Raw genomic sequence first — 22,593 nt, forward strand, 5'->3', positions numbered from 1 at the left:
GGCTCACCTGTAGCTCAGGATCCTGCCCTGGCGGGGGAAGACAAGAAGGGAGGCCCAGAGCAGGGGCCTCCAGCAGGGGTGCGGGTGGAGGGGCACCCCAGCGGCCGGGCTCCTTGGACGGCTCCAGCGGCGGCGCTGGAGACGGGCGCTTCGGAGAGTGGCGACAGGCGGAAGGAGGGACAGCTGAGCGCGCCGTTCCCCTCCCGGTGGGGTGTTAGGGAAAGACTGACAGTGAGCTCTGTGGCCAGGCAGAGCTGTCCCTGTGGGCTTGAGGACTCCGCCAGGCTGCTGAACACACTCCTCAGATGTCTCTGAGCCTCCTTGTTCTGCTCCGTAAAATGGGGGCAGTGCCCTCTGCCCGTGCCCGGAGCCCCACCCCCCGTCTGAGCGCCCTTCAGGTTACGCAGCGCTGGCTTTGGGTCCCCCTGGGGCACTCGGCAGGCAGGGCTTTGAGCGTTGGTGGCAGGGGAAGGGGCCGCCCTGCCCTGGGCTCCTCCAGTTGTCCCAGTTCCAGGTTCAAAGGCACAGGGCAGCGGCCTGGGGGCAGGGCTGTGAAGCGCTGAAGCTTCTCCCCCGGGGCCTCTGTCCTGGTCCCGGGAGTGAGTTGGAGGCTCCTGGGCTCAGCTGATGTTCTCCGAGGAGGACTTGGAATGAACCCGAGGCACAGAGGGATGAGGTCAGTGGTTTTGCTCGGCAAGGAGGCCCGAGTCAGTGACAGACCTGTCACAGCTCCCGGGATTCCTGGCCGCAGTCCACGGCTCTGCCTCTTCCCCCCTCCCGTCTGTCCTCAGGGCGGGGCCGCGGGTTTCTTTCCTGAGTGTCTCCTCCTGTCCCAACGGGACGCTCGGGAGGTGTTCCCCCTGCCGGGTGGCTTTCGTATACTCATTGATTTCATTGATTTCCTTACCCTGCGCTCTGTGAGGTGTCTGAGCAACTAAAATCCAGAATTGCCACTGGGAGCAGGCTGAGAGTGCTGTGGATTTGAACGTGCCCCCCGCCGCCCCTCTGTACTTGGAGGCCCGTTCTGTCCACTCAGCCACACTGCCGTGCAAGCTGGGACGCCAGGAGGGGGCTTCAGAGAGCTGTGTGGTCAGCAGCCCAGCTCCCAGCACCCCGTGGGCAGCCACGTCTGTGGTTCGCACAGGATGACTCCGCGGGCTGCTTAAATGTCTCCTGGGCCCTCACCACGAGCACGTGCAGAACGGGGCTTTGACGCCTGTTTTTAATCTCACAGTCCATCGGCATTTTGCCTCAGACTCCATAAAAGTAGCCTTTCCTAACAGTTTAATTTATATTTTGATCGCACAGGGTCTTCACTGCTGTGTGCACAGGGTTTCTCTGGTTGCGAGCGGGAGCGGCTCTTGGTTGCGGTGCGTGGGCTTCTCGTTTCGGTGGCGTCTCGTGTTGCGGAGCACGGGCTCTGGACACACGGGCGTCAGTAGTTGCAGCATGTGGGCTCAGTAATCGTGGCATGAGGGCTTAGTTACTCTGAGGCACGTGGAATCTTCCTGGCCCAGGGATTGAACCCGAGTCCCCTGCTTTGGCAGGCAGATTCCTGTCCACTGTACAGTAGCCCTTTAATTCAAGGCAGTGGTCTCAGTTTCTTGCTCCTGAGTCAGTTTGATCCTGAGACAGTGTTCTGGGTTTACCCCCAGCTGGCTCCTGGGCCCCTGGCCTCCACATACCCCCTGGGGGTATGGACATCCCTGTGGGGGGGTGGGGGTGGGGTATATGTTCAGTATTGTGAATAAAGGCACACGGATGGGGAGAGGGAAGTGGGGGCCCAGTTTGGCTGCAGAGGCAGGTGGCGGTGAGCAGGCCGAGAAGGTAAAGGCTGTTGGGACTGTATTCTAAGAGACTCAAGGCCAGAATGCCAGCCCCAGGGGTTCCGATCTCGCCCTGCAGACAGAGAGGGTCATCAGTGGCTGGGCATCATGAGTCCCCCTTGCTTGACACACACTCAGTCACCGCCTGAGAGGCTCATGAAGGGCCTCGTGCCGTGGATCTGCAGAGCAGAAAGGAGGTTCCTGCCCTCAGAGGGCGAGCCGTCTAGTGGATGCACACGCAAAGGTGGGGTTTTCAAGAAGTTCACTCGGTGGCCTCTTCTGCAAGGGTTAGAGTCGGGGAACGCAGGGCAGGGGGCTGCCAGCAAGTTCGAGAAGGGGCCTAGCATGGTTTCGGTTGCCAGTCTAAGTGATTGGCTTCCTGTGATGAAAAGAAAGGGAGGCAAGTAAAGGGAAGAGGGGGGCTTCCCTAGTGGTCCAGTGGATAAGAATCTGCCTTCCAGTGCAGGGGGCGTGGGTTCGATCCCTGGTCTGGGAACTACGATCCCACATGCCCTGAGTTGCAGCCAAAAAGCGGGGGGAAAAAAAAGAAGAAAGGGGAGAGGCCCTATGAAGGAAGAACTGATGGTACTTGATAATGACTTGTGGGGAGCTAGGAAAGGACCCGCAGGCTATCACAGGTGCTACAGGAGAACAGGGAAAGGCTGGGAAGTGGCCCAGCTTCCAGAGTCGGGGAAGCAGGGACCTGTGCTGGGGCCACCATGGGCCGTGTTCGTCAGTCAGAACTTGACTGGTGTAGAGTGGGTAACTAGCGCTATGAAATCCACAAACATCAGGAAAAGACTGCAGCTCGTTCCTGGAACACAGGCAAACTTTCGAACGTTCTGTTTGGGTCTCTGTAGGGTGGATGACTCACTGCAGAGCCCCTGCTAACCTCTGTTGATGATCAGCAGGAGTGGGAGGCCCTCGGAGCCGCCCTGCTCTGCAGCAGCCTGACATGCCTCGAAGAGCCCAGATTGCAAGCTTGGATGGGCTGGCTGTGCAATAGCTGAGAAAAACCCCGGCCTCTGAGCTTCCAGGGTCCGAGGCTGACTGTCTCACTAGTTGTATGTAAATCCACATGTCACCCTTTGAAGAAACCCGGGGTAGGCCTGGAGTCGGACCCTGGATGTGACCTTAGAAAAGTCCAGAGTCCCCGGGTCACCTGAGGAGGTGGATGAAATCTGACCAATGAAATGCATCCACGGGGTTGGGCCCCTCTGGGGGAGGGCGGGGCCAGCTGATGCTGGACCCAGAGAGGAGTTATTTCCAACAGAAACAAGACTTGGCGGTCCAGGCAGCCTGGACCTGCTGCAGTGCCCGTTGTGGGTGGTGGAGATGTGCAGTGTGTACCTGGGCGGCCTCTCCCACCTGCTGCTGCTCAGCCTGCTGGAGCCCCCTCAGATGGGGGAGCGCGGTGGCCGCCTGGGGCCGGGTCCCTGGTGCAGACGGGGCCTGGCTCGGTCGGCTTCTGCCTGGAGCTCAGGGTGGCCTCGGCCTTTGTGCCTTTATTCTCTGATTACCTGTGCTCTGTGACCTTGGGCGCCACCCAGGCACCCAGCTGAGAGTCGGCCTGCTTGCCTGCCAGCCTGCCTGCGCACTCTTGTTGAATCAGCCCCTGCAAGGAAGGGCAGGCAGGAAACCGTCCTCTGAGGCAGGTGGGAAGCCCAGGGAAGAGCCGCCTTCTCCACAGGGCCGCCTCCCACCTCTCGGGGCAGCAGCCTGGAAGACTCTGGCCTACTCCCCTGGTTTCCTGTGTGTCACCCCCAGCCCACACTTCCTTTGGGGCCAAGAGGAAAACGGCAGTTCCTGTTGAGTGAGGCATGAGTCAGCGGAGGGGAGCGGTGGCTGAGTCTTCATAACCTCCAGGCACGGCTATTAAATATTTAAATGACACTCCAGTATTGATTGCTTCTCTTCCTGGCCCCTTAGGGAGCGCAGTTTTGCTGTCTGGGATTCAGATAATAGCAGTATCTTGGATTTAGACAAACTCCGAAGAGCTCCAGGGAAATTCTCTATAAATCTCACCCTAGATTATATTGTCTCCTCCTCCTCAGAGCTTGCAGTCTGGCATGGGAGCCAATTGGGTCTGCTTATTTTAGGCCAGCTCAGTGACGGGCACCCAGCAGGCTGAGCACGCTGCTTTCTCTGGCTCACGGCTCCTTCTTCATCTTCTTCCTCCTCACCGTCCCGCCGTCTTTCAACCCTTCATGCTAGCTCCCTGGGATAGGGCACCCAGAGCTTAATTTCTTGGAGAGGAGGCCGTTGGTTGACAAGGACCCAGAACCCAGATCGGCAGGGGAAGGCCCCTCCGAGAGACTGTGTTCCTAGTCAGGTCCTAGCCCGGGCTTGCCGGGGCTGGGCGCTGCAGAGCGGACCTGGCTGAAATGGTAGGACTGGCCCTTCCTAGTCCCAGATCTGCCTGTCCTCCCAGGACAGTTATCAGGATAAATATACCCAGCTCCCCATTCCTGGGGAGTTACTCAGCGAGCAAAAGTGCCCCGCCGCCGTGGATTAGATTACCTCTGCCCCTGCTGCTCATGTGCTCGGGGCTGGGGGAGGGGAGACCCGCCCTCCCGCCGCTCGCCTTCCTAATCTGGAAGTCTGAGCAGAGGGGGCCGAGAGACGAGACCATCCCCTGGAAGGGAGCCGGCCCCGCTGTCCACGCGGCCCCTTCCTTAGGCAGGGCCCAGCCCTGTGCCCTGCTTGCATCCTGAGCTCTTGCGGCTTCTTCTCAGACCCTCGAGGTGACCAAGGCCGCCCCGGTGGTCAGCAGGGGCGGAAACCTCTCGCCTGGCGCTCTGAGCCCAGCAGGGTGGGCAGGCCGGAAGGCCGGGCCTCTCCAGGTCCGGCGGGGAAGGGACTTGCTGTCTGTGTGAGAGGCCGGGTCTCACCATAAATGGCGGGGAGGGACGGCTGGCCCTGGGCCGCTGGGACGGCCTGTACCGGAGCTCTCGGGGCAGGATCCACTCCACCCTCCCTCGGCTTCTCAGCTCCTAAGGAGACACCTGCCTGGGCCATGCAAGCTGAGTTAAAGTGGCCTGCAGAAAGAAGGTGGGTGAGCCGGGTCTTGGAACCGCCTTGTTCCTGCTGTGGGCCCCTCCTTGGCCAGGCCTTGAGAGTACGAGGCGCGTCGAGGTGGGGTCTTGCTGGTGGCCCAGGGACCCCGCCTCTTTTAAGTCGGCCTAGCGCTGGTATGGCAGGGGGTGGCCTGTGAACTCTGCGACGCGATGATGCCCCCATGAACCCGCCCCAATATGAAGACCCGCTGGGGTGGCTTCTCCCATCTCGACTTTGTTTCCCCACCCCCAAATGGTGCCGCTCACTGCTGACCCGAGATTGCAGATCCTTGGCCTTCAGGAGAGGGCCAGGGTGGGGAAGCGCTTTTCTCCTTTGCTTCCGGGCCCAACCATCCCTGTGGGCGCGAACTGCATTTGCCGAGTGTGTGTGTGTGTATGTGTGTTTGTCTGTCCATCCACCCGTCCGTCCCAGAGACTGTGCTAAAGCGGGCACGTTATATCTACTCCGTCCTGTAGTCCTTACTCCTGTGAGTCAAACGGCGAAATTCCCATTGGACAGACAAGAAAACTGAGGCACAGGAGCGGTTAAGCAGCCTGGCCTGGCCGAGCAGCTCGGCCATGGAGCAGAGTCTGTGTGACTCAGAACCATCCCCCCGTGTGAATTCTAACATCCCAGAGCCTGGGATGGGGGCAATGATATCAGCTGGGCCCCCCCACTCCGCTGCCTCCCCCTCCAGGGATCACGGCTGGCCTTTTATCTCCACTCTCTGGCGTCCGGCCAGCTCCAGGCCTCTGATCTTGATAGTCATTATCGCATTCTAAGAAGTGGCCAGGCTTGGGTAGGAGGAAGGCAGGCTTGCGAAAGAGGCCTGGCTTGTCTTTAGACTCCACTTGGGGGTGGAGGTGCTTAATGGCTTCTCTTTAACTTCTTATTGGGCCAGCCCAGGCCCCAGGAGCTGCAGCCTGGGGGAGAGATCCCCTGTGTTGTGGGTGTCAGGGGATCCTCCCACCCCGGGGCCCCCCTCCCATCATCCCCACATGTCTGAGCTGGTTTGGGAATGTGAGTGGCCCTGGAATGCAGGCAGACCGGCCCCTGGGTCTCCTACCTCCCAGGGCAGAGAGCCTGGACACCTGAGTGTTAACCCCCTCAGGGCGGCAGGCCCAGCGGCTCCCCCTCTGTCCTCAGGATTGTGCTCAGCTGGTGGTTACTGCAGCCAGCCGGCAGAAGGGCCTGTCACCTTGGCTTGGCTCTGGTGCGCTGTGCCCACCCAGACGCTTCCCTACCCCTGGGCAGCTCTCAGCCGAAGCCACCACCTCTCCGAGCCGCTGCTTAGGTGCAGCCACCGGGCCCTGGAAGCCAGGACTTGTGCCTGTCTCTTTTGGGTCCCCGTGGGCTCTTGTGGCACTTTTGAGTCTCACCTTCAAGAGATATATGTGCCTGCAGGCTTGGCACACAGGCCCTGTTGTGCTCTTCCTTGCAGCCTCCTCCGTCCTTCCAGCTCAGTTAGGCCTTCCTGACACTGAAACTTTCCCGGTGTGCCTGCCCTGGTGGCCAGCCAGGGGCTCCCGGGTCTTCCCCTGGCTCTAAAATTCCGGGATTGCAGCGCGGCTACCTTCGGTTACTCCCAGCCGTGGAGAGCCGATGGGTGAGTAGCGCCCCCTGGCGGGCAGTGGATGACAGTGCACACCCCTCCGCCGCCAGGGCGCCGCTGGCTGGCCTTTGCCTCTGGTGGGCTGGAGACTTAGCATTAACACCCTCCACCCACAGTGTCAAAAGGAGAGACTCAGAGACCCTCTCCTTGGATGGAAATGCCAGAGCCTGCATCAGCTGGTCCTCGAGGCAAAGCGCCTGCAGAATCTGGGGTGGTTTCCTCCAGAAGGGGACTGGAAAGCCCCCAGGAGAACTCCTTCCCCAGGGCGGCTGGGGCCCTCCTGCTGGCTCTGATTTGGCGCAGAGTGCTCACCTCTGGACCCAGAGGCTTAGTGGAGTTTGAGGTCTTCCTCAGCCCCAACTGCTTCAGATGCCGCCTCTGTGTGGATGAAAGGCAGCCTTCGAACATGTGGGAGGGAGGGTATCTTCTCCGACACCCTCTCCAGGGCGTTTGTTAAGCAATCTCTGAGCCTGCCCCTAGGGGATCCAGAGCTGGTGCCAGGCAGTAACTCTCGCTGAAAACTGGGGACCCCTGCCCAGACACCTTGGGGCGCTGCCTGCAGGCGGACTCCCTTGTCCCATCCTCCACCTGCTTCCTCTGTTTATTCAGGCAAGGGAGGAGTTTGCTGAACCTGCAAGAAGACTTTGGCCCGGCACCCTTGTGCAGCCTCTGGGGAGATAGCAGCCCCAGGAACCTGAAGTAGAGGCCAACGAGTACCCCTCCATGCCTCTTGTGTTCCCCGATCTTCCTTGAGGTGCCTGTGGGGGGTTTGGTGGAATCGGCGGCCACACGTGTCCCGTCCCTCCCTCAGACGCAAGTTTGGACAACAATGGGGCTCTTCTCTCTGACATCCACACATTTCACTTTGAGTGTTACTTTATTACTTTGCTTTTCTCTTCAAGGACGCCCTTTTCTTGTCCTGATCCTACCTTGTCCAGATCCTACCCATAGAGGACTTAGGAGGAGGAGTCAGCACTTGGCAGCCTCACCTGGCCTCCTTGGAGGAAAATCTTTTTTTTTTTGAATTTCTGAAGCAGATGACACGTGATGTTTGCAGCCCCTTCCCATGTCCTGTAGCGTCTGCTCTCCCATGTAAACCTTGCACCAGTGCTGTGAGGTGGGGGCCAGGTGATCTGCCCTGTGGCCGTGGGTAGTGTAGACAGAGGCCCAGGGACTGACCTCAGGTCTGGCTCGGCTCCGCAACCTGTGATCTTCCATCTCAATCCCCCAGGACTGCGCCTTCCAGCCCACAGATGTAGCTGTGTTGAAAAGAGCCTGTTTAAATCATAAACCAATCAGCCAGACTCAAAGTCAGCTCATGAACAAGGCGGGGGAAGGCATTTGGTGCAGGGGCGGCAGTGTCCCTAGCTCAGAAGCTTTGACAGGGAAGGTTCACCATCTGTCTTTGAGCGAGTGGAGCCCAAGAGACCGCGTTCAGGTCCAAGTGGCGTCCCTTCAGTCAGCTCAGACAACGCGGGGGTGTGCCTCTACCTCTCTGAGCCTCAGTTTTGCCATCCGCGCTAGTGTGGTGTGAGGGGCAGGAGCAGCGACCAGGTGGCGCTCCCAGCGCGTGGTGGGCCTTTGAGCACGGCAGCTGCTCCCATTACTTTTACCAGACTTGCACCTGTTGCCAGCTCTGGGGGGCTGGCTCTGTCTGTGGTGGAGACGGAGGGACCCCCACCCCGCTGCCGGCTTGGGCCCAGAGGAAGCCAGGACGCCTTATGGAGCCAAGGCACTGGGTGTGGCCATGGAGAGGCCACTGGGATTGGCCCTGGAGGCTGGTTCCTTTTCCTCTGTTACCTAGACACACACTGACTCCCTCTAGTTCCGGTTTGCTACAGACAGGAAGTCAGGCGTCTTCCAAAGGACCTGGAGGGGGAGGGGGACCTGCAGGACCTGACCTTCCTTGGAACAAGCTTCTGATCATCAGGGGCAGGAGCCTGGGGTAGGTGGGGCCAGGCCAGCCTTGGGCGTCGGAGACCAGGGAAGGCAGCCGGGAGGCGGTGTGGGCCGCAGACCCAGGCCCTGGGCGAGGCCTTACTTCCTCCTCACGGCCTCTGAGCAGGGGTAGGGTTGGGGACGGGGTCACCAGGAAGGACCAGACTGGCGGCCCCGGAGCTTGGGCCCCGTCGTTCAGGAAGCTGTGCCGTTTGAACCTGGCATCGTCCTGTGATCACTGCAGCCTCTTGCGGGCAGATTTTTGGGGTTTTTTTGGGGAGTCTCCGAGGAGTCATTCCTGTGACGCACTGGACTTCGTTATGCCGGCGACGGGCGGGGAGGCAGTCCTATCACCTCTTGAAGTCGGTTTCCCATCTGTAAAGGGAGGGTGGGAATTCTGGCCTCATAGAAGGGTTAACGGAGACCGTGGGTGCAGTGTGCCCAGCACCAAGCCTGTTATTAGTAAAGGGCCGTGAGCCAGCCATTGCTTTCCGAGGATGGTTATCACCAGGCCCCGACCCCAGCGGGTCAGCACTGGGGTGAGAGTGAGCTGGTCGGTGAGCACAGGGCAGGGCATGAGTGAGGGCATGGCACGTCGGGCCAGGCTGGGGGCGGCTGAGGGTCGCAGGAAGGGAGGATCCCCCCGCAGCTGTACCCTTCTTATCTCAGGAATGGGGAGATGCAGAGCCCCCCCGTTGGCTGCCTGATGCCCAGGTGATGGAAGCTCACCCTCAAGGCCGATCCGGCTCCCTCGCTGCTGGAGCCTCTGGGGCCAGGCTGCCTGCCAGCTTCTGCAGAAACAGCCTGCAGAGCAGTCCTGCCTGCTCCTCTCTGCGGAGGGGGTGGGGAGCAGCGTGCCAGCCTCGTCCCGGCCCCCACCTCCCCGGTAGCCCCGAGACTCGGGAGGAGCTTGGAGCCCAAGGTTCGGCTTCTACCTGGTCAGGAAGGCAGGTACTACCTCTCCAGGCTGTGGGCTGAGCCGGCTGAAGCTCCTGGGCATTTAAGTGGGGACCTGGCCCCTCCCTGTGACGTGAGGCCCCTCCCGCCCGGTCTCTCCGCCTTGCCCTGCGGAGTCAGGCAGGCATTTCTAACTCCCGGCCAGCCAGCCACACAGCCCTCTCGGGGAGGGAGCCCCAGTGCCCGGCTCCCAGAGGTAGGAGAGCCCCGGGGGGCGGCCCTGGAGCCCCCAGAGGGCCGCCTCCTTGGCCAGGAGCCGAGCTCTGGGCGCTGACCTGGCCAGGCTGGTCCGGGCTGGCACCTTCCTGCCCCGGGGCTGGTCTTTTCTCCCATGGGTGGGGCCAGTGCTCAGAAGTTGCTCGTTAACTCTCAGGTGCAGGCCAGGAAGGTGCCGGCCCTGGAGGCTGATTTCCCAGGATCCCTCTCCCTCACCCACTCCCCACTCGCTCTCTGCAGACGCCCTGCTGGCGGACCTGGAGTCCACGACCTCCCACATCTCCAAGCGGCCCGTGTTCTTGTCTGAGGAGACCCCCTACTCCTACCCGACTGGGAACCACACGTACCAGGAGATCGCTGTGCCGCCCCCCGTCCCACCGCCCCCATCCAGTGAGGCCCTCAACGGCACGGTCCTCGACCCCTTAGACCCCTGGCCAGCCAGCACCTCCCGATTCGCCCACCAGCAGGTAAGGTGGAGGATGGGGGGCGCTCAGAAGTCAGCTTCGGGGCCAGTGGAGTGGGTCTGGCAGGGGCTCGGGGAGCCCAGGAAGTTGGCGGGGGTGCGGCAGAGGCAGGAAGCATCTGGCCCTCCCCACCCGACGCCACGTGAAGGGACAGTGACCAAGCGTTAATCACCTGTCTCCTGGCCAGAGTGTGGAAACTCCCTGATGAGGCTGGCCGTGAGTGGGAGGCTCCCCGGGGTGACGCGGGCTGTTCCTTCTCCGCCCCCCCGCCCCCGGGGAGGCGCTGAGCACCGTTCTCCCCACAGTCTCAGTCCTCATCCCCCGTGTACGGCTCCCACGCCAAGACTTCCAGCGCCCCCAGCCCCCAGGACAGTGGCGGGCCCCCGTGTCCCCGAGCCGGCGAGGAAGATCACGTGTACAGGTGCCAGCCCCTCCCCCTGCCCGGGGGTCCCACACACCATGCTGGGCTGAGTCAGCCGAGGCTGGGCCAGGGCGCTGGAGGAGGGTGGGGGCTCCTCCCCGGGTCCTCGGGTTACCGCGGGAGGCGTGGTGTGGCCTTATCTGCCGCCCCGTGCAGCCGCTGGGCTGGGTGTCATACCGCCTTGCGTGGAGGAAGGTTCAGGAACTGAAGCAACGCTTCCTTCCTCCTCTCTTCTCGCCACATCCCTTCTCCACGCTCCGTCCTTGGGCTGCTGGAGACTCGGATTCCCCCCGCACCCTGCCTGGTTCTCCTGGAGGATTTGGGGAGCTTCTCTCACCGCAGCCTTCCCTTTGCTTCTTGAAGCTTTCCCAATAAGCAGAAGTCAGCCGAGCCTTCGCCCACCGTCATGAGCGCCTCCTTGGGCAGCAACCTCTCTGAGCTCGACCGCCTGCTGCTAGAGCTGAACGCCGTGCAGCATAACCCCCCGGGCTTCCCCGCAGGTAGGACCGGGCCGGGGGGCCCCTTGCTGCTCCAAGCCCCCCTGCCGGCCTCAGGTCCCCGCGGGGCTCAGCTCTTCCCTTTCCTTCTCCCAAGATGAGGCCAACTCCAGCCCGCCGCTGCCGGGGGCTCTGAGCAGCCACTACGGCGTCCCGGAGAATAACAGCCCGCTGGGGGGTAAAGCCGGACCACTGACCAAAGAGAAGCCCAAGCGGAACGGCGGCCGGGGCCTGGAGGACTTGCGGCCCAGCGTGGAGAACCTCTTGGATGAGCTGGAGAGCTCCGTGCCCAGCCCCGTGTGAGTCTCCACCGGGCCCTCCCGGGCTGAAGCCCCTGCTGTTTGCCGGGCCCCGCACCAGGCCCTGGGGGACGGCAGTGAGTCACACAGACACAAGCCTGCCTTCAGCGAGCCACCGTCCCTCGGGGAGGACAGACCCTGGGGGCCCGGGGGCACCCCAGCCCAGCAGCTGTCGGTGCAGGCTTTTTATTTGTTTCTGGCTACACGTGTGGCTTGTGGGATCTTAGTTCCCCGACCAGGGCTGGAACCTGTGGCCCCTGCAGTGGACCCCCAGGGAAGTCCCCCAGTGTAGGCTTCGGAGCCATGCAGTCGGGGCCACATCTTGGCTCTGCACTTACCGAGTGTCGTCTCTCAAGCCTTCGCTTTTCCATCTGTAGAAGGGAATAAAGGGAAGTGAGGTCGTGGGGATAAGACCCCCCGCCTCAGTGGGCTGAGACCTGATAAGACCCTTAGAACACATGTACCGAGTCCACGTGGTGAGCGCTTCCCCAGGGTCAGCTCTTCTCGGTGTTTCCGCGTGGCTGGAACAGCCTCACGTGTGCGTCCAGCGTCGTGGAGGCTGCACAGGGTGCCGGGGCTTGTTGCATAGGCCGGCTTGAGCTTGGGCTTCTGGGAAAGGTGCCGTTTGAGCTGCCTTCTCCTTTCCCCCATCAGCTCCGCTTGGCACTCTGTCCCCCTGGCTGACAGAAGTGCCCCCCCCCCACCCCCCCCCGCCCAGCCAGCGACGGGTCCCCAGGAGAGACTGGGAGCTGGTGGGCTTCCCCAGGGCTGGGTGGCGGCAGGAGCCCAGTGTTGGAGCCGAGGTGTTGACCCTCCCCTGGGGAGGGGAGGGCCATGCTGGGGGCGCTCGGGCTGGCCCCAGGGGTCCCCGCTGATGCCTCCTTGCCTGCCCGCAGCCCTGCCATCACTGTGAACCAGGGCGAGATGAGCAGTCCCCAGCGAGTCACCTCCAGCCAGCAGCAGACGCGCATCTCTGCCTCCTCCGCCACCAGGGAGCTGGATGAGCTGATGGCCTCACTGTCGGATTTTAAGGTGCCCTGAGGTGCCCCCCCCTCTACCTTGCCCTGCCCGCTCAGAACCCACCGGTCTTCCCCTCCCGTACCCCAGCATGAGTGGCTGGGACTTGGCCACTCAGGGTTTGGGTGCCTCGCCCCGAGCCCAGGACGCGTGGGCACCCAGCAGCCTGTGAAGGCTGGGGACGTGCTCAGCAGGACATTCCTTCCTGCCTGGGTGCTCCTGGCTCCCCGCCACACAGGCAAGGGATCAGGAGGCTGAGACAAAGGGCCCAGTGTTGGTGGCTGCTCTTGGCGGGGGAGGGCGGGCTCCGCTGGGCTGGGTGGGATCCTCCACCCAGAGGTCATTTGTCCCAGAGCCCCATCTCCCACGCTGGCTGGCTGTCCCCAGCGTGTTCTCTTTCTTTTCTGCCTCTGGCTCCTTCGCCAGCCTCCTTCCAGCCTCCATGGGCCTCCGAGGCCCACAGGCTCTTGTCTGGGAAACCTCATCCATCAGGCTCTTGGGCCACACCTGCCGGAGGTGCCCTGTTCCCTCCCCACCACCTGCCAGACCCCCGAGGAGTTTTGTGTGGAGGAGGCAGTGCCTCGATGGGTCCTGATAGTGACTGAACTCCAGTTCGTGACCATTACTGACCCCACCCTTCCCAGGGTGGGGGAGCATGGTTAGGGAACTGGAGGAGGGGCAGCAGCTTTGGGCCCTAGGGGCACCTCCGAGCCTCTGGGGCTTCATCTGGGGCGGACGCAGTGGCCTGCGCGTGTGAGCCTCCTGAGCGGCCACAGTCAGGAGCGTGTGCCGGACTCAGGCGGGAGCCCCGCCCCAGCGCCCTTTGCACTTTGTCATTTTCAAACCCCCTTGAGACCCCCTTGAGAAACTGTGCTGCTTCTCATTGCGCCCCAGGAATGAGGTCTTGGGGGGGATGTAGGAGAGCTGGGATCGTCAGGGAGAGACAGAGCTGGGAGCTGCCTGTGGCTGCCTGTCTCCCGATCGTGCCTGGGCTGACCTCCCCGTGATCCACCCCACCTTAATCTCTTCTCTCTTGTCCCTACTCGGACTAGGAGCCCCACAGACAGGGGTCAGAGGCTGCTTTCCGCTGCCTGGGTTCTTTTTTTTGTTTTTTTTCCCCCCAAAAAAGACAAAAATCTTTATTTGGCTACGCCGGATCCCAGTTGCAACATGTGGGGTCTTCAGTTGCAGCATGTGGGATCTGGCTCCCCCACCAGGAGTCGGACCGGGGCTCCCTGGATGGGGAACGCGGGGTCCCAGCCACTGGACCGCCAGAGAAGTGCCCCCACCCCGCTGCCTGGCTTGGATGGCAGCCAGGGAGGTGGAGCCCAGGAAAACCCTTCTGGGGCCTGAGTCTTCTTCCAGGGCCAGTTCTGCTTCAGCTTTGCTGCCATCTTGGTCTGGTCAGCGCCGACGGTCTGGTCAATGCAGATGGCCTGGCCAGCGCAGACGGCCTGGTCAGCGTAGATGGGTCAGCGCAGACGGCCTGGTCAGCGCAGACAGTCTGGCCAGCATAGATGGGTCAGCGCAGACGGCCTGGTCAGCGCAGATGGCCTGGCCAGCATAGCCGGGGGCTGTCAGAGCCTGAGGCCAGCCTGCCCCCAGTGTGCGCCCCTCCTCACCTTCCATGTCTCTCTCCTCCCTCTGTCTCTTGTCTCTCTCCTCCTCCAGACCAGCTCCTCCTCTGCTGTGGCCTTGAGCTCCTTGGGGCTGCCACCTGGCTCAGCTCCATCCTCACACCACAGCCTCCCCCCTCCACCTCCTCCCGGGCCCTCTGGAGGCCTGCCACCCCCTTGGAAGCCCTCCCCTCAAGGCCACAGTCACACCCGGGGAGTCCTCTGCGCCGAGGACAACGTGGCCCCTGGCCAGCTCGATTTGGCTGGCCTTGGGCTGATGCCTGAAACCCCCAACTCAAGGTCTCCCTCCACGGAGGGTTGGCCGGGGCCACTGGTTGTAGAGAGCCAGGCTCGCGTTTGGAAGGACCCACCGGACCAGGTCAGGGAGCTCTGCAGGGCGCCTCCCGGCCACACTCTACCTTATGCTGGGGGCACAGGTCCCCAGGAGCCTGGGGCCCCCCAAGCGCCGTCGTCCAACACTTTGCACCTGGAGGAGGCAGTGGCTGCCACTCGGCAGGGGCCATGGGCTCTGGGGGCGCTCAGGCCTGAGCCCCCGCGGGGAGCTGCGCCCAGCTTCCACGAGGTCACCGAGTCAGCCATTGTGGCCGTGGACCGTCAGGCCGTCTTCCCGGATACCTGGAGCCTCGCGGAGGAACGTGGATGGCAGGAGAGGGCAAGGCCTGAGCCAGGGGTGCCGGAGAGCAGCCGCCGCACCCCCATTGAGGATGAGCAGCTAGGTGGAGAGACGCCCACGGCGGGCGGCCTGGTCAGGCCAGCCCGGGGACCTGAGACCCCCAGGAGGCCAGAGGGTGCCACCGAAGCCACCACCGAGGCCAGGACGGGCCAGGCAGAACTCCCACGGGCTGTGGCCATGGACACACCCAGCACCACCGAGAGGATTTCCACGGCTGGCCAGGCAGGCGCGCTCGCCCGGCTGCTCGGCGTGGCCCCGCCTGGCTGACTGCATGCGCTCCCTGTCTGCGCATGTCTGCTTGGGCGGCTGGTTGCAAGAGGCTGCGGCCCGAGACCCTGACGGCCAGCGCTGGGCAGTGGGCTCTGTGGGGCTGGCAGAGCTCCCTGGGCCCCGGAATTTCTCCTAGTGATAGCCGGCCTCTTGCTTGATGAAGGCTTTTTCCTTTAGATGAGCTTCGCCCGACATCCTGATGGGATGTGTGTGGAATGGTTAAAAGCATGGGCTTTGGAACCAGCAAGAAGTGAATGAATACAAACCACGCCTCCAACACGTGCGCCCCGTGTGACCTTGGGCAACCCCCCTGCCACCAGCCTCAGTCTTCTCATCTTTAAAATGAGGGAAAATAGGCCATTTCCCCCAAGGTTGTCCAAAGGATTAAATGAAACAATGCCTGGAAGTTGCTTCGGAAGAACACAACATGCCGTCCCCAATAAGCTGTGGCTGACGTTATGTTATTATCTGCTTTTTGCTTGATTGAAATTTTTAGGCCCTTTTCAAAAGCAACAACAAAATGAAACCAAACTACTAGAAACAAGTAGGTTATAATCCTACTTATATAAACGAGGAAAAAAAAAACTGGTTAAAGGATTTAATGGAAAAAAAGACTGTTCTTTTTGTTTCTATTAAGAAACAAAAAAAAAGGAAGGAAAATTCTCAAGCCCGTCCGAGACTGTCCACTTAATGTTCTTTCACATCATTCTTATAATAACCCCTTAAAGCAGTTGAAAAAAAAAATACCATTACCGCATTTCAAGGATGGAGAAGCTGAGGCCCTGGAAGTTCAGGGTCTTACCCAAGGTCAGGGCCCCCTGCCTCTGCCCTAGCTCTGCTCTGCTCATCTCTGATGGTTGGGTTTTGCCCTCCCCTCCTGGGCGCCCCACCCCCCGAGTGTGGACTGAGCCGCCTCTGCTGAGCCCAGAGCGGCCTGTGACAGCGTGCCTCCCCCCTAGATCCGCTCGGTGATCAGGAGGAGCCGGGAGACCGGCCACGCTCACCCCATGTCCCGGGAGCCCTCCCCTCGCCGCCGGCTGGACCCCGCCACCCTAAGCAGGACCCCGTCCCAGGAGCGGCTCATCGCCGAGCTGCAGGGTCGGCTGGGCATCCGGCCGGAGGCAGAGGAGACCGCGGGGGCCACAGGGGCCTCTGCCGAGGACTGGCTGACCGAGGGCGTCGTCATCACTGTGCAGCCGCGTGGGAGGCGGGCTGGGGGGCAGCTGGTGGAGAAGGTAGTGAGCAGATGCCCCCGGGCTGGGCCGGGGCAGAGAGGGCCTCCCGTTCTTCCCCAGCCCTGGCCAGAGGGCAGGCGGCGGGGCGGGTGGCGGGGTGCGGGGGGGGTCCTGTGTCCTCGCGAGGCCGGCCTCACCCCTGATGCCAAGAGTGAGAGGCCCCGGGAGCCCCCGCCCCCCAAGCTGCTGTCTCCTCCACCATCATCGTCCTCATCTCTGTCCCTCTTCTCTCTCTCCCAGGTCGTCTTTCCTCCTGGCTCTCCAATTCCCCTGCGGAGAACCTTCTCTGTTCTGCCTTCTCCTCCTCCTCCTCCCAGCCCTCTGCTCCAGCACCGCAAAGACGCCTCCTCAGCCAGCAGCTCTCCTCCCCCGCCCAGCCCACCCACCCCCTCCACCCCGGGGCCCCCCGCTATCCCCTGCGGCCCCTCCGGGGTCCAGAGCACTGGGATGGGGCTGCGGGGAGTCGGTGTGCAGGGCCCCGCCCCGGGCGCAGCTGCATCCAGCTCCGTGAGGTCCATAGGCTGCCAGACAGACGAGGATCCGCTCTTCCCCCCGATGCAGGCAGGCCTCCCGGGGCCCCGGCCCCACCTGTGCCTGTCCTTATGCTCCAGCGGCGTCCCCACTCTGCACACACACGTGCACACGGCCCTGTGTCCCTCCATCCACAAAGTACCATGTCCATCCTTGCACTCGGCCTCGTGCCTCCATCCACAAACTACCTGAGAGGTACCACAGCCCTTCCTTGGACTTGGCCTTGACCCTGGACCCTCGCTTCACATGATGTCCACACTCGCTCCCTCCCCTGAGGTGTCAGTCGCTCCTCAGTCCCGCCCCTGGCTCCCTCTGGGGATGCTGTCCTCAGAAGGAAAACCAAACCTGTTTCCCCTGCAGCCCCAGGCCTGGTACCTGGCGAGGCTCTCTGGCCCGTCACCTCCATTCGCTCAGTCCCGTGCCTTTGGTGGGCTTACCTCTCTCTTCCCTCTTCATCTCTCCCTGGGCCCCTCTCTCTCGTGGTGGTTTTTCCGTAGGCTTTTTTCTCCTGATTTTGGTTACTGCCAGCAGCGGGGGAAAGAAATCCATTCTCTTAATTCATCCTAAAGTCCCTTTTGTGACATGGTCTAGTAACAAGTTCTCTTATTCTTTCTTCCTTAATTTGAAAAAAATAAAAGCAATCCTTCTCGTTTCCTCCCCTAAGATGCAGGGCCTGGAACAGAGAACGGATGGCGAGCTGTGCTGGGCGGCCGGCTGGCCTCTGAATGGCAGGCAGAGCGGCCCCGAAGGGCAGGACGCGGGAGGGGTCAGTGCCGAGGCTGGGGCTGCAGGTCCTGCTTGCGGTGTGTTCCGGGGCCGGGTCTGGCCCACCACGGGCCCCTGGGTCCCCTGATGCGTTGGGGAGACTGTTCCCACCTGAGGGCTTCCAAGGCCCCTGGAGGGGCTACACTTCGCCTCAACCTGTCTGTCCAGGAGGGAGAGACGCCCTCAAGCGGCAGCAAGTCCCCGCCCCCCAGGCCCGGGTGTGCTGACCCGCCCTCTCTCCCTGTCTCCGCAGTTCATGGCCCAGGGGAAGACGGGGAGCAGCTCTCCCCCAGGCGGCCCGCCGAAGCCCGGGAGTCAGCTGGACAGCATGCTGGGGAGTCTGCAGTCTGACCTGAACAAACTGGGGGTCGCCACGGTCGCCAAGGGAGTCTGCGGGGCCTGCAAAAAGCCGATCGCCGGGCAGGTGATGAGGAGGGGTGGGGCCGGGCGGGGGGCGCGGGAGGCAGGGTGCCCGGGGGGCGGGGCCGGGTGCCCGGGGGGCAGGGCCGGTCCCGAACCGCATCCCCACGCCCTGGGTCAGGTGGTGACGGCCATGGGGAGGACCTGGCACCCGGAGCACTTCGTCTGCACCCACTGCCAGGAGGAGATCGGCTCCCGGAACTTCTTTGAGCGGGATGGACAGCCCTACTGTGAAAAGGACTATCACAACCTCTTCTCCCCGCGCTGCTACTACTGCAACGGGCCCATTCTGGATGTGAGTGCCCAGGTGCAGGGCGGGGGCCGGCGAGGCCCAGAGAGTCACGCAGCAGGCCCGAGCACACACAGCCGGGAAACTGGGATTCGCCCTCTAGCCTGAAGCGCAGCCCGTCCTAACGCCCATCAGGCAGCCGTCCCCCCGATCCCTTCTGCCGAGGATAGGTGGAGCGGGGTGCGGGCTCCCTCGCTCTTCCGCTGTGTGACGTTAGGGAAATGCCTAGCCTCTCTGGGCCTCCGTGTCTACACTTACAAGATGGGTGGCCCAGTAGAACCTATGACCTCAACTGCCTGTGAGGATTACAGGAGATAGAGCGTGTCTGGCACGTCACACCCTTTTCAATAAATCGGAATTCTCAGTGGTGTTCAAAGCACAGCTAGGAGAGACCCCCCGTCTGGGGAGCATCACGCCCCTTCCTTGGCCCGGGTGGGGGTGGAGGGGGCCGGGGAGGACCGCCTGGCCTGCGGGTCTGTCTCAGCTGGGGCTGGGGGGTCTGTCCCGCGGGCCAGCCGCTCAGCTGGGGCCGCACACTTGGCTTCCACAGAAAGTGGTGACGGCCCTCGACCGGACGTGGCATCCGGAGCACTTCTTCTGCGCCCAGTGCGGCGCCTTCTTCGGGCCTGAAGGTACTGAGCCTCGGGGGGCGGGCTGGGGCGGAGTCAGGGCGGCCCCTCCCCGAAGCCTGACTGCCCCCCGACCCCCGCCCCTCAGGGTTCCACGAGAAGGACGGCAAGGCCTACTGCCGGAAGGATTACTTCGACATGTTCGCGCCCAAGTGCGGCGGCTGCGCCCGGGCCATCCTGGAGAACTACATCTCGGCCCTCAACACCCTCTGGCATCCTGAGTGCTTCGTGTGTCGGGTAAGGGCCCCGTCGCTTCCTCTGGAGGCCCGAGGGCGGGCCGCCGTGGGAGAAGCGGCTGCCTCCCCGTGCTTTCTGAGCCCCACTTACAGCGCCCGCTCGATCAGGTGGGAAGGCAGGCGGCGCACTCCCTCAGGCGCAGCCCGTCCCGGCCGGGGCTTGCGCAGGGGCTGCGAGACAGGAGAGCAAGGCAGACCTGCGCAGCCGCCCGGGTCAGGCCGTGTCCAGGAGAAGGCGGGGTGAGGGTGACACGGGGCAACAGGCCTTCAGCTGCCTCGGCGGACAGTGGACGATGGTTTCCAGACTGCATGCTGGGGGGTGATGGCCCCCCGATGTCATGAGGGTTCCAGCAGGGGTCCCCTAATTAAGTAAGCTTGGGAAACACTGTTCATTGCAGGACTTCTCAGTCTTTAATTACCTGAGTGTGCCTGCAGCGCTCTGTAAACGGGAATCTAGGATGCGAAGTTTGACCTTGGAACCCTTTTTTTTTTTTTTTGACGCAAGGGTTTCTGGGCACATATGGTGCAGTGCCCAGGAGTCAGACCTGTGTTTGAATCCAGGCAGTGCAACTTAGCAGGCTTCCCTGGTGGCTCAGTGGTAAACAATCTGCCTGCCAATGCAGGAGATGCGGGTTCGAACCCCGGGTCAGGAAGATCCCCTGGAGAAGGAAATGGCACCCCAGTCCAGTATTCTTGCCTGGACAATCCCATGGACAGAGGAGCCTGGCAGGCTACAGTCTGTGGGGTCACAAAAAAGTTAGACATGACTTAAGGGACTAAACGACAAACACAGGAGTGCAACTCGGCAGCAGCGGGTCAAGGTCATTGTTGGGAGAACGGAGTGAGGGTTAGCGCCACGCTCGGCACGTAGAGAATGCTTGTCGAGGGGGAATCTCCCAGTGTGACTGCCCCGACGGGTCCCCTGCCCGCACCCGGGAGCTGCCTCGGCCCCCAGCCGCCCAGCCTGAGCACCCCCGCCCGCCCTCTCTCCAGGAGTGCTTCACGCCGTTCGTCCACGGCAGCTTCTTTGAGCACGAGGGGCAGCCCTACTGCGAGGCGCACTACCACGAGCGGCGGGGCTCCCTGTGCTCGGGCTGCCAGAAGCCCATCACGGGCCGCTGCATCACCGCCATGGCCAAGAAGTTCCACCCGGAGCACTTCGTCTGCGCCTTCTGCCTCAAGCAGCTCAACAAGGGCACGTTCAAGGAGCAGAACGACAAGCCTTACTGCCAGAACTGCTTCCTCAAGCTCTTCTGCTAGGCGCCCGCGTCCCTCCCCGCCTGCCCCTTCCCCGGCCCAGCCTCCTGACTGCTGCTGGGACCCAGAGGCCTCGTCCCAGGGGGCCGGGGTGGGGGGCGGTGGCGAAAGGGCCCGACTGAAACTGGAACTGTGTCCTCGGCGATGGCGATGGCTTCCCTTTCCCCCTGCCAGCGCCTCTGGGCCGCCTCCCTCCTCCCGAGGCTCCCCCGAGGCGGAGGCTGGAGATCCCACCTGCGTCCCCACAAGCCCGCCTGGCCAAGCCAGCACCCCACACTGGAGCCATTGCTTACTCGTATCTCGGCAGTGAAGCCGGGGGTGGGGAGGGCAGGCAGGCTCAGACGAGGCCTCTTTGCATCCTTATCCCCCACCCCAACCTCATCAGCCCTGTTCTGAGAGTACTGGGGGGACGCCAGCTCCCCCCAGGCAATGCCAGCATCCACCCACCCACCCACCCAAGGGCGGACGTGCCCACGGGGCCACAGAAGGCTCCTCGCGTGCCTCCTGCCCTTCCCATCTCCCCAGGCCTGGGCAGCTGCCCCCAACACCTGCCCCCCGCCCCCCTACAACTGCTCTGGTTCTACTGAGAAAGGCCTCTCCAGCAATAATGTTTTCTAGTCACTTCCTCCATCTCCTGGGACGGCGTGAGGTGGCGAGTGTCACCCCGTTGCCTGGACACTGTACCGACTTTGATAGTTTTCTACACTGAGGTTTGAATTCGTATCGTCTGAGTTGCTTTTACTTCTCTATATGAAGATGATTTTGAAGAGGTTTTACCAATGTCTCCTTTTGTACGCCTCCCCCGCGTGCCGCCGCTGGCCCGGTGCACACCGCGGTGGCTGCGGGACGTGCGGGGCCTGCCTTGTACTGAGGGCTCGGGGCGGGGAAGCAATTCATATTTTATTTTTTTCTTAGCAAAGCAGGTGAACGGGGAGCGGCTCTGTTGACTCTCCATCTGTAACTTCACAGCTCACCAGGACTGTTTTTATAAACTGCTGTATTTCGAACCCCCTTCCTTACTCCCCAGGCCAGCAAGCTCTTCACTGAGACCGGCCTGAAGGGTGTCTTGCCCTCTGGGGCCTAGAATTCCGAACCTCATCCGTCCTGTTTCTGAGTGGGGAGAGACGGGGAAGTCCACTCTGGGGGTGCCGTTTCCCTGTGTAAGCCGTTAGGGGCGTCCACAGAGAGACTTTCTGGCCACAAAGAGAACATTCTTGGCCTCCCCACTGCTACTCTGGGGGCCCTTTCTTCTTCTGCCTCCTCAGGAAAGCTGGGATCTGATTTTGACTGTTAGTCTTGTTGATTCTACTGGGCACGTCCTTTCCCCAAACTTCCTGCCTTCCCTGGAGACTGGTGGTGGCCCCCGGGGAGAGAGCCCACCCTGGCTGTTGCCTGGGGGCCTGATAGGATTCTGGGCGGAGGGACAGGATCCCTGCGAAGCAACAGGAAGCCCCCTGAGGATGAGACAGGCAGGGCTGGGGTTCCGGGTCAGTGGAACGGGGGCCCCTAAGTGAGGACAAGCCAGACCCACTCCACTAACCTCATCAGAGGCTGGGTGTGCTGAGTTTCTCAAGAGGGGAAGGGGGTCCCTCCTTGGAGGCGGGGCTGGGAGCAGCCTGGGTCTGGGGAGGTCAGCCAGGCCCTGCCACAGGTCTGATGTCTCCATTTCTACCCATAGGCCTTATTGCTCTGTTTACAGTGACCCACCCCAGACCCCTCCCCTAGAGGATCTGGGGCTTCCAGAGGTTCTACCCTCGGGGTCGATGGTTATTTGATGATTTGATTTTTAACTTTTTTTTCCTCTGTAAACTTATAACCTGGCTTTTTCCCATTTTAATTCCTGTGATTTATGCCAATAAAGTTTGCCATTATTTTCACCCGTGCTAGTGCTATTTCTTTGTGGTCCGAGATGAACAGGTCCGCCCCAGAAGAGAGACCAAACCCTCCCGACTCACAAGCACCGCAGTTTGAGGGTCAGTCACTGAAGTTCACTTAGCCGAGGCCAAAGCCCTCACGGGGCACTTGTGGGCCTCCTGGTTTTCTTACCCACTGCAGTTTGCCATGGCTTGACTCCCGTGGGCGTGGGGGTGTGGCCTCTCACTCACCGATGGGGAAAGAGGTTCAGAGAGACCCGATATCCTTTGAACGAGTAAAGAGACAGGCTGTGAACCCAGGGCTTGTCTCTGTTCTTATGTTGACCAGGCACACCACCACTGCCCCCCAGTTCTGGCACCACACCTTGGGTGTAGAACCTTCCTTGTTGAAAGTGGATGTGAGAGTTGGACTATAAAGAAAGCTGAGCACCTAAGAATTGATGCTTTTGAACTGTGGTGTTGGACAAGACTCT

At 62.0% G+C, this 22,593-nt stretch overlaps 1 protein-coding gene across 9 annotated transcripts in view; it reads left to right on the plus strand.

The window, feature by feature from the left end:
• Positions 1-22,123, plus strand: part of PXN (paxillin) — a 42,642-nt gene extending 20,519 nt beyond the window's left edge. Inside the window, exons 1-15 of one of the 9 annotated variants that reach the window (XM_043439118.1) lie at positions 4,417-4,877; positions 9,847-10,073; positions 10,376-10,491; positions 10,855-10,991; positions 11,086-11,287; positions 12,184-12,319; positions 13,976-14,836; positions 15,844-16,119; positions 16,360-16,680; positions 17,315-17,416; positions 17,669-17,839; positions 17,957-18,130; positions 18,675-18,756; positions 18,842-18,990; positions 19,983-22,123. In XM_043439118.1, the coding sequence (XP_043295053.1) occupies positions 10,898-10,991; positions 11,086-11,287; positions 12,184-12,319; positions 13,976-14,836; positions 15,844-16,119; positions 16,360-16,680; positions 17,315-17,416; positions 17,669-17,839; positions 17,957-18,130; positions 18,675-18,756; positions 18,842-18,990; positions 19,983-20,249 (2,835 nt within the window). In that variant the 5' untranslated portion in view covers positions 4,417-4,877; positions 9,847-10,073; positions 10,376-10,491; positions 10,855-10,897 and the 3' untranslated portion in view covers positions 20,250-22,123. Of the gene's footprint in view, positions 1-4,416; positions 4,878-9,189; positions 9,381-9,507; positions 9,587-9,846; positions 10,074-10,375; positions 10,492-10,854; positions 10,992-11,085; positions 11,288-12,183; positions 12,320-13,975; positions 14,837-15,843; positions 16,120-16,359; positions 16,681-17,314; positions 17,417-17,668; positions 17,840-17,956; positions 18,131-18,674; positions 18,757-18,841; positions 18,991-19,982 lie in introns of those variants that run through there. The other 8 variants (XM_043439109.1, XM_043439128.1, XM_043439083.1 and 5 more) reach the window with 8 other exon arrangements.
• Positions 22,124-22,593: the final 470 nt, after the last annotated feature.

The sequence above is a fragment of the Cervus canadensis genome, chromosome 1, assembly GCF_019320065.1.
Source record: "Cervus canadensis isolate Bull #8, Minnesota chromosome 1, ASM1932006v1, whole genome shotgun sequence".
Lineage (NCBI taxonomy): Eukaryota > Metazoa > Chordata > Mammalia > Artiodactyla > Cervidae > Cervus > Cervus canadensis.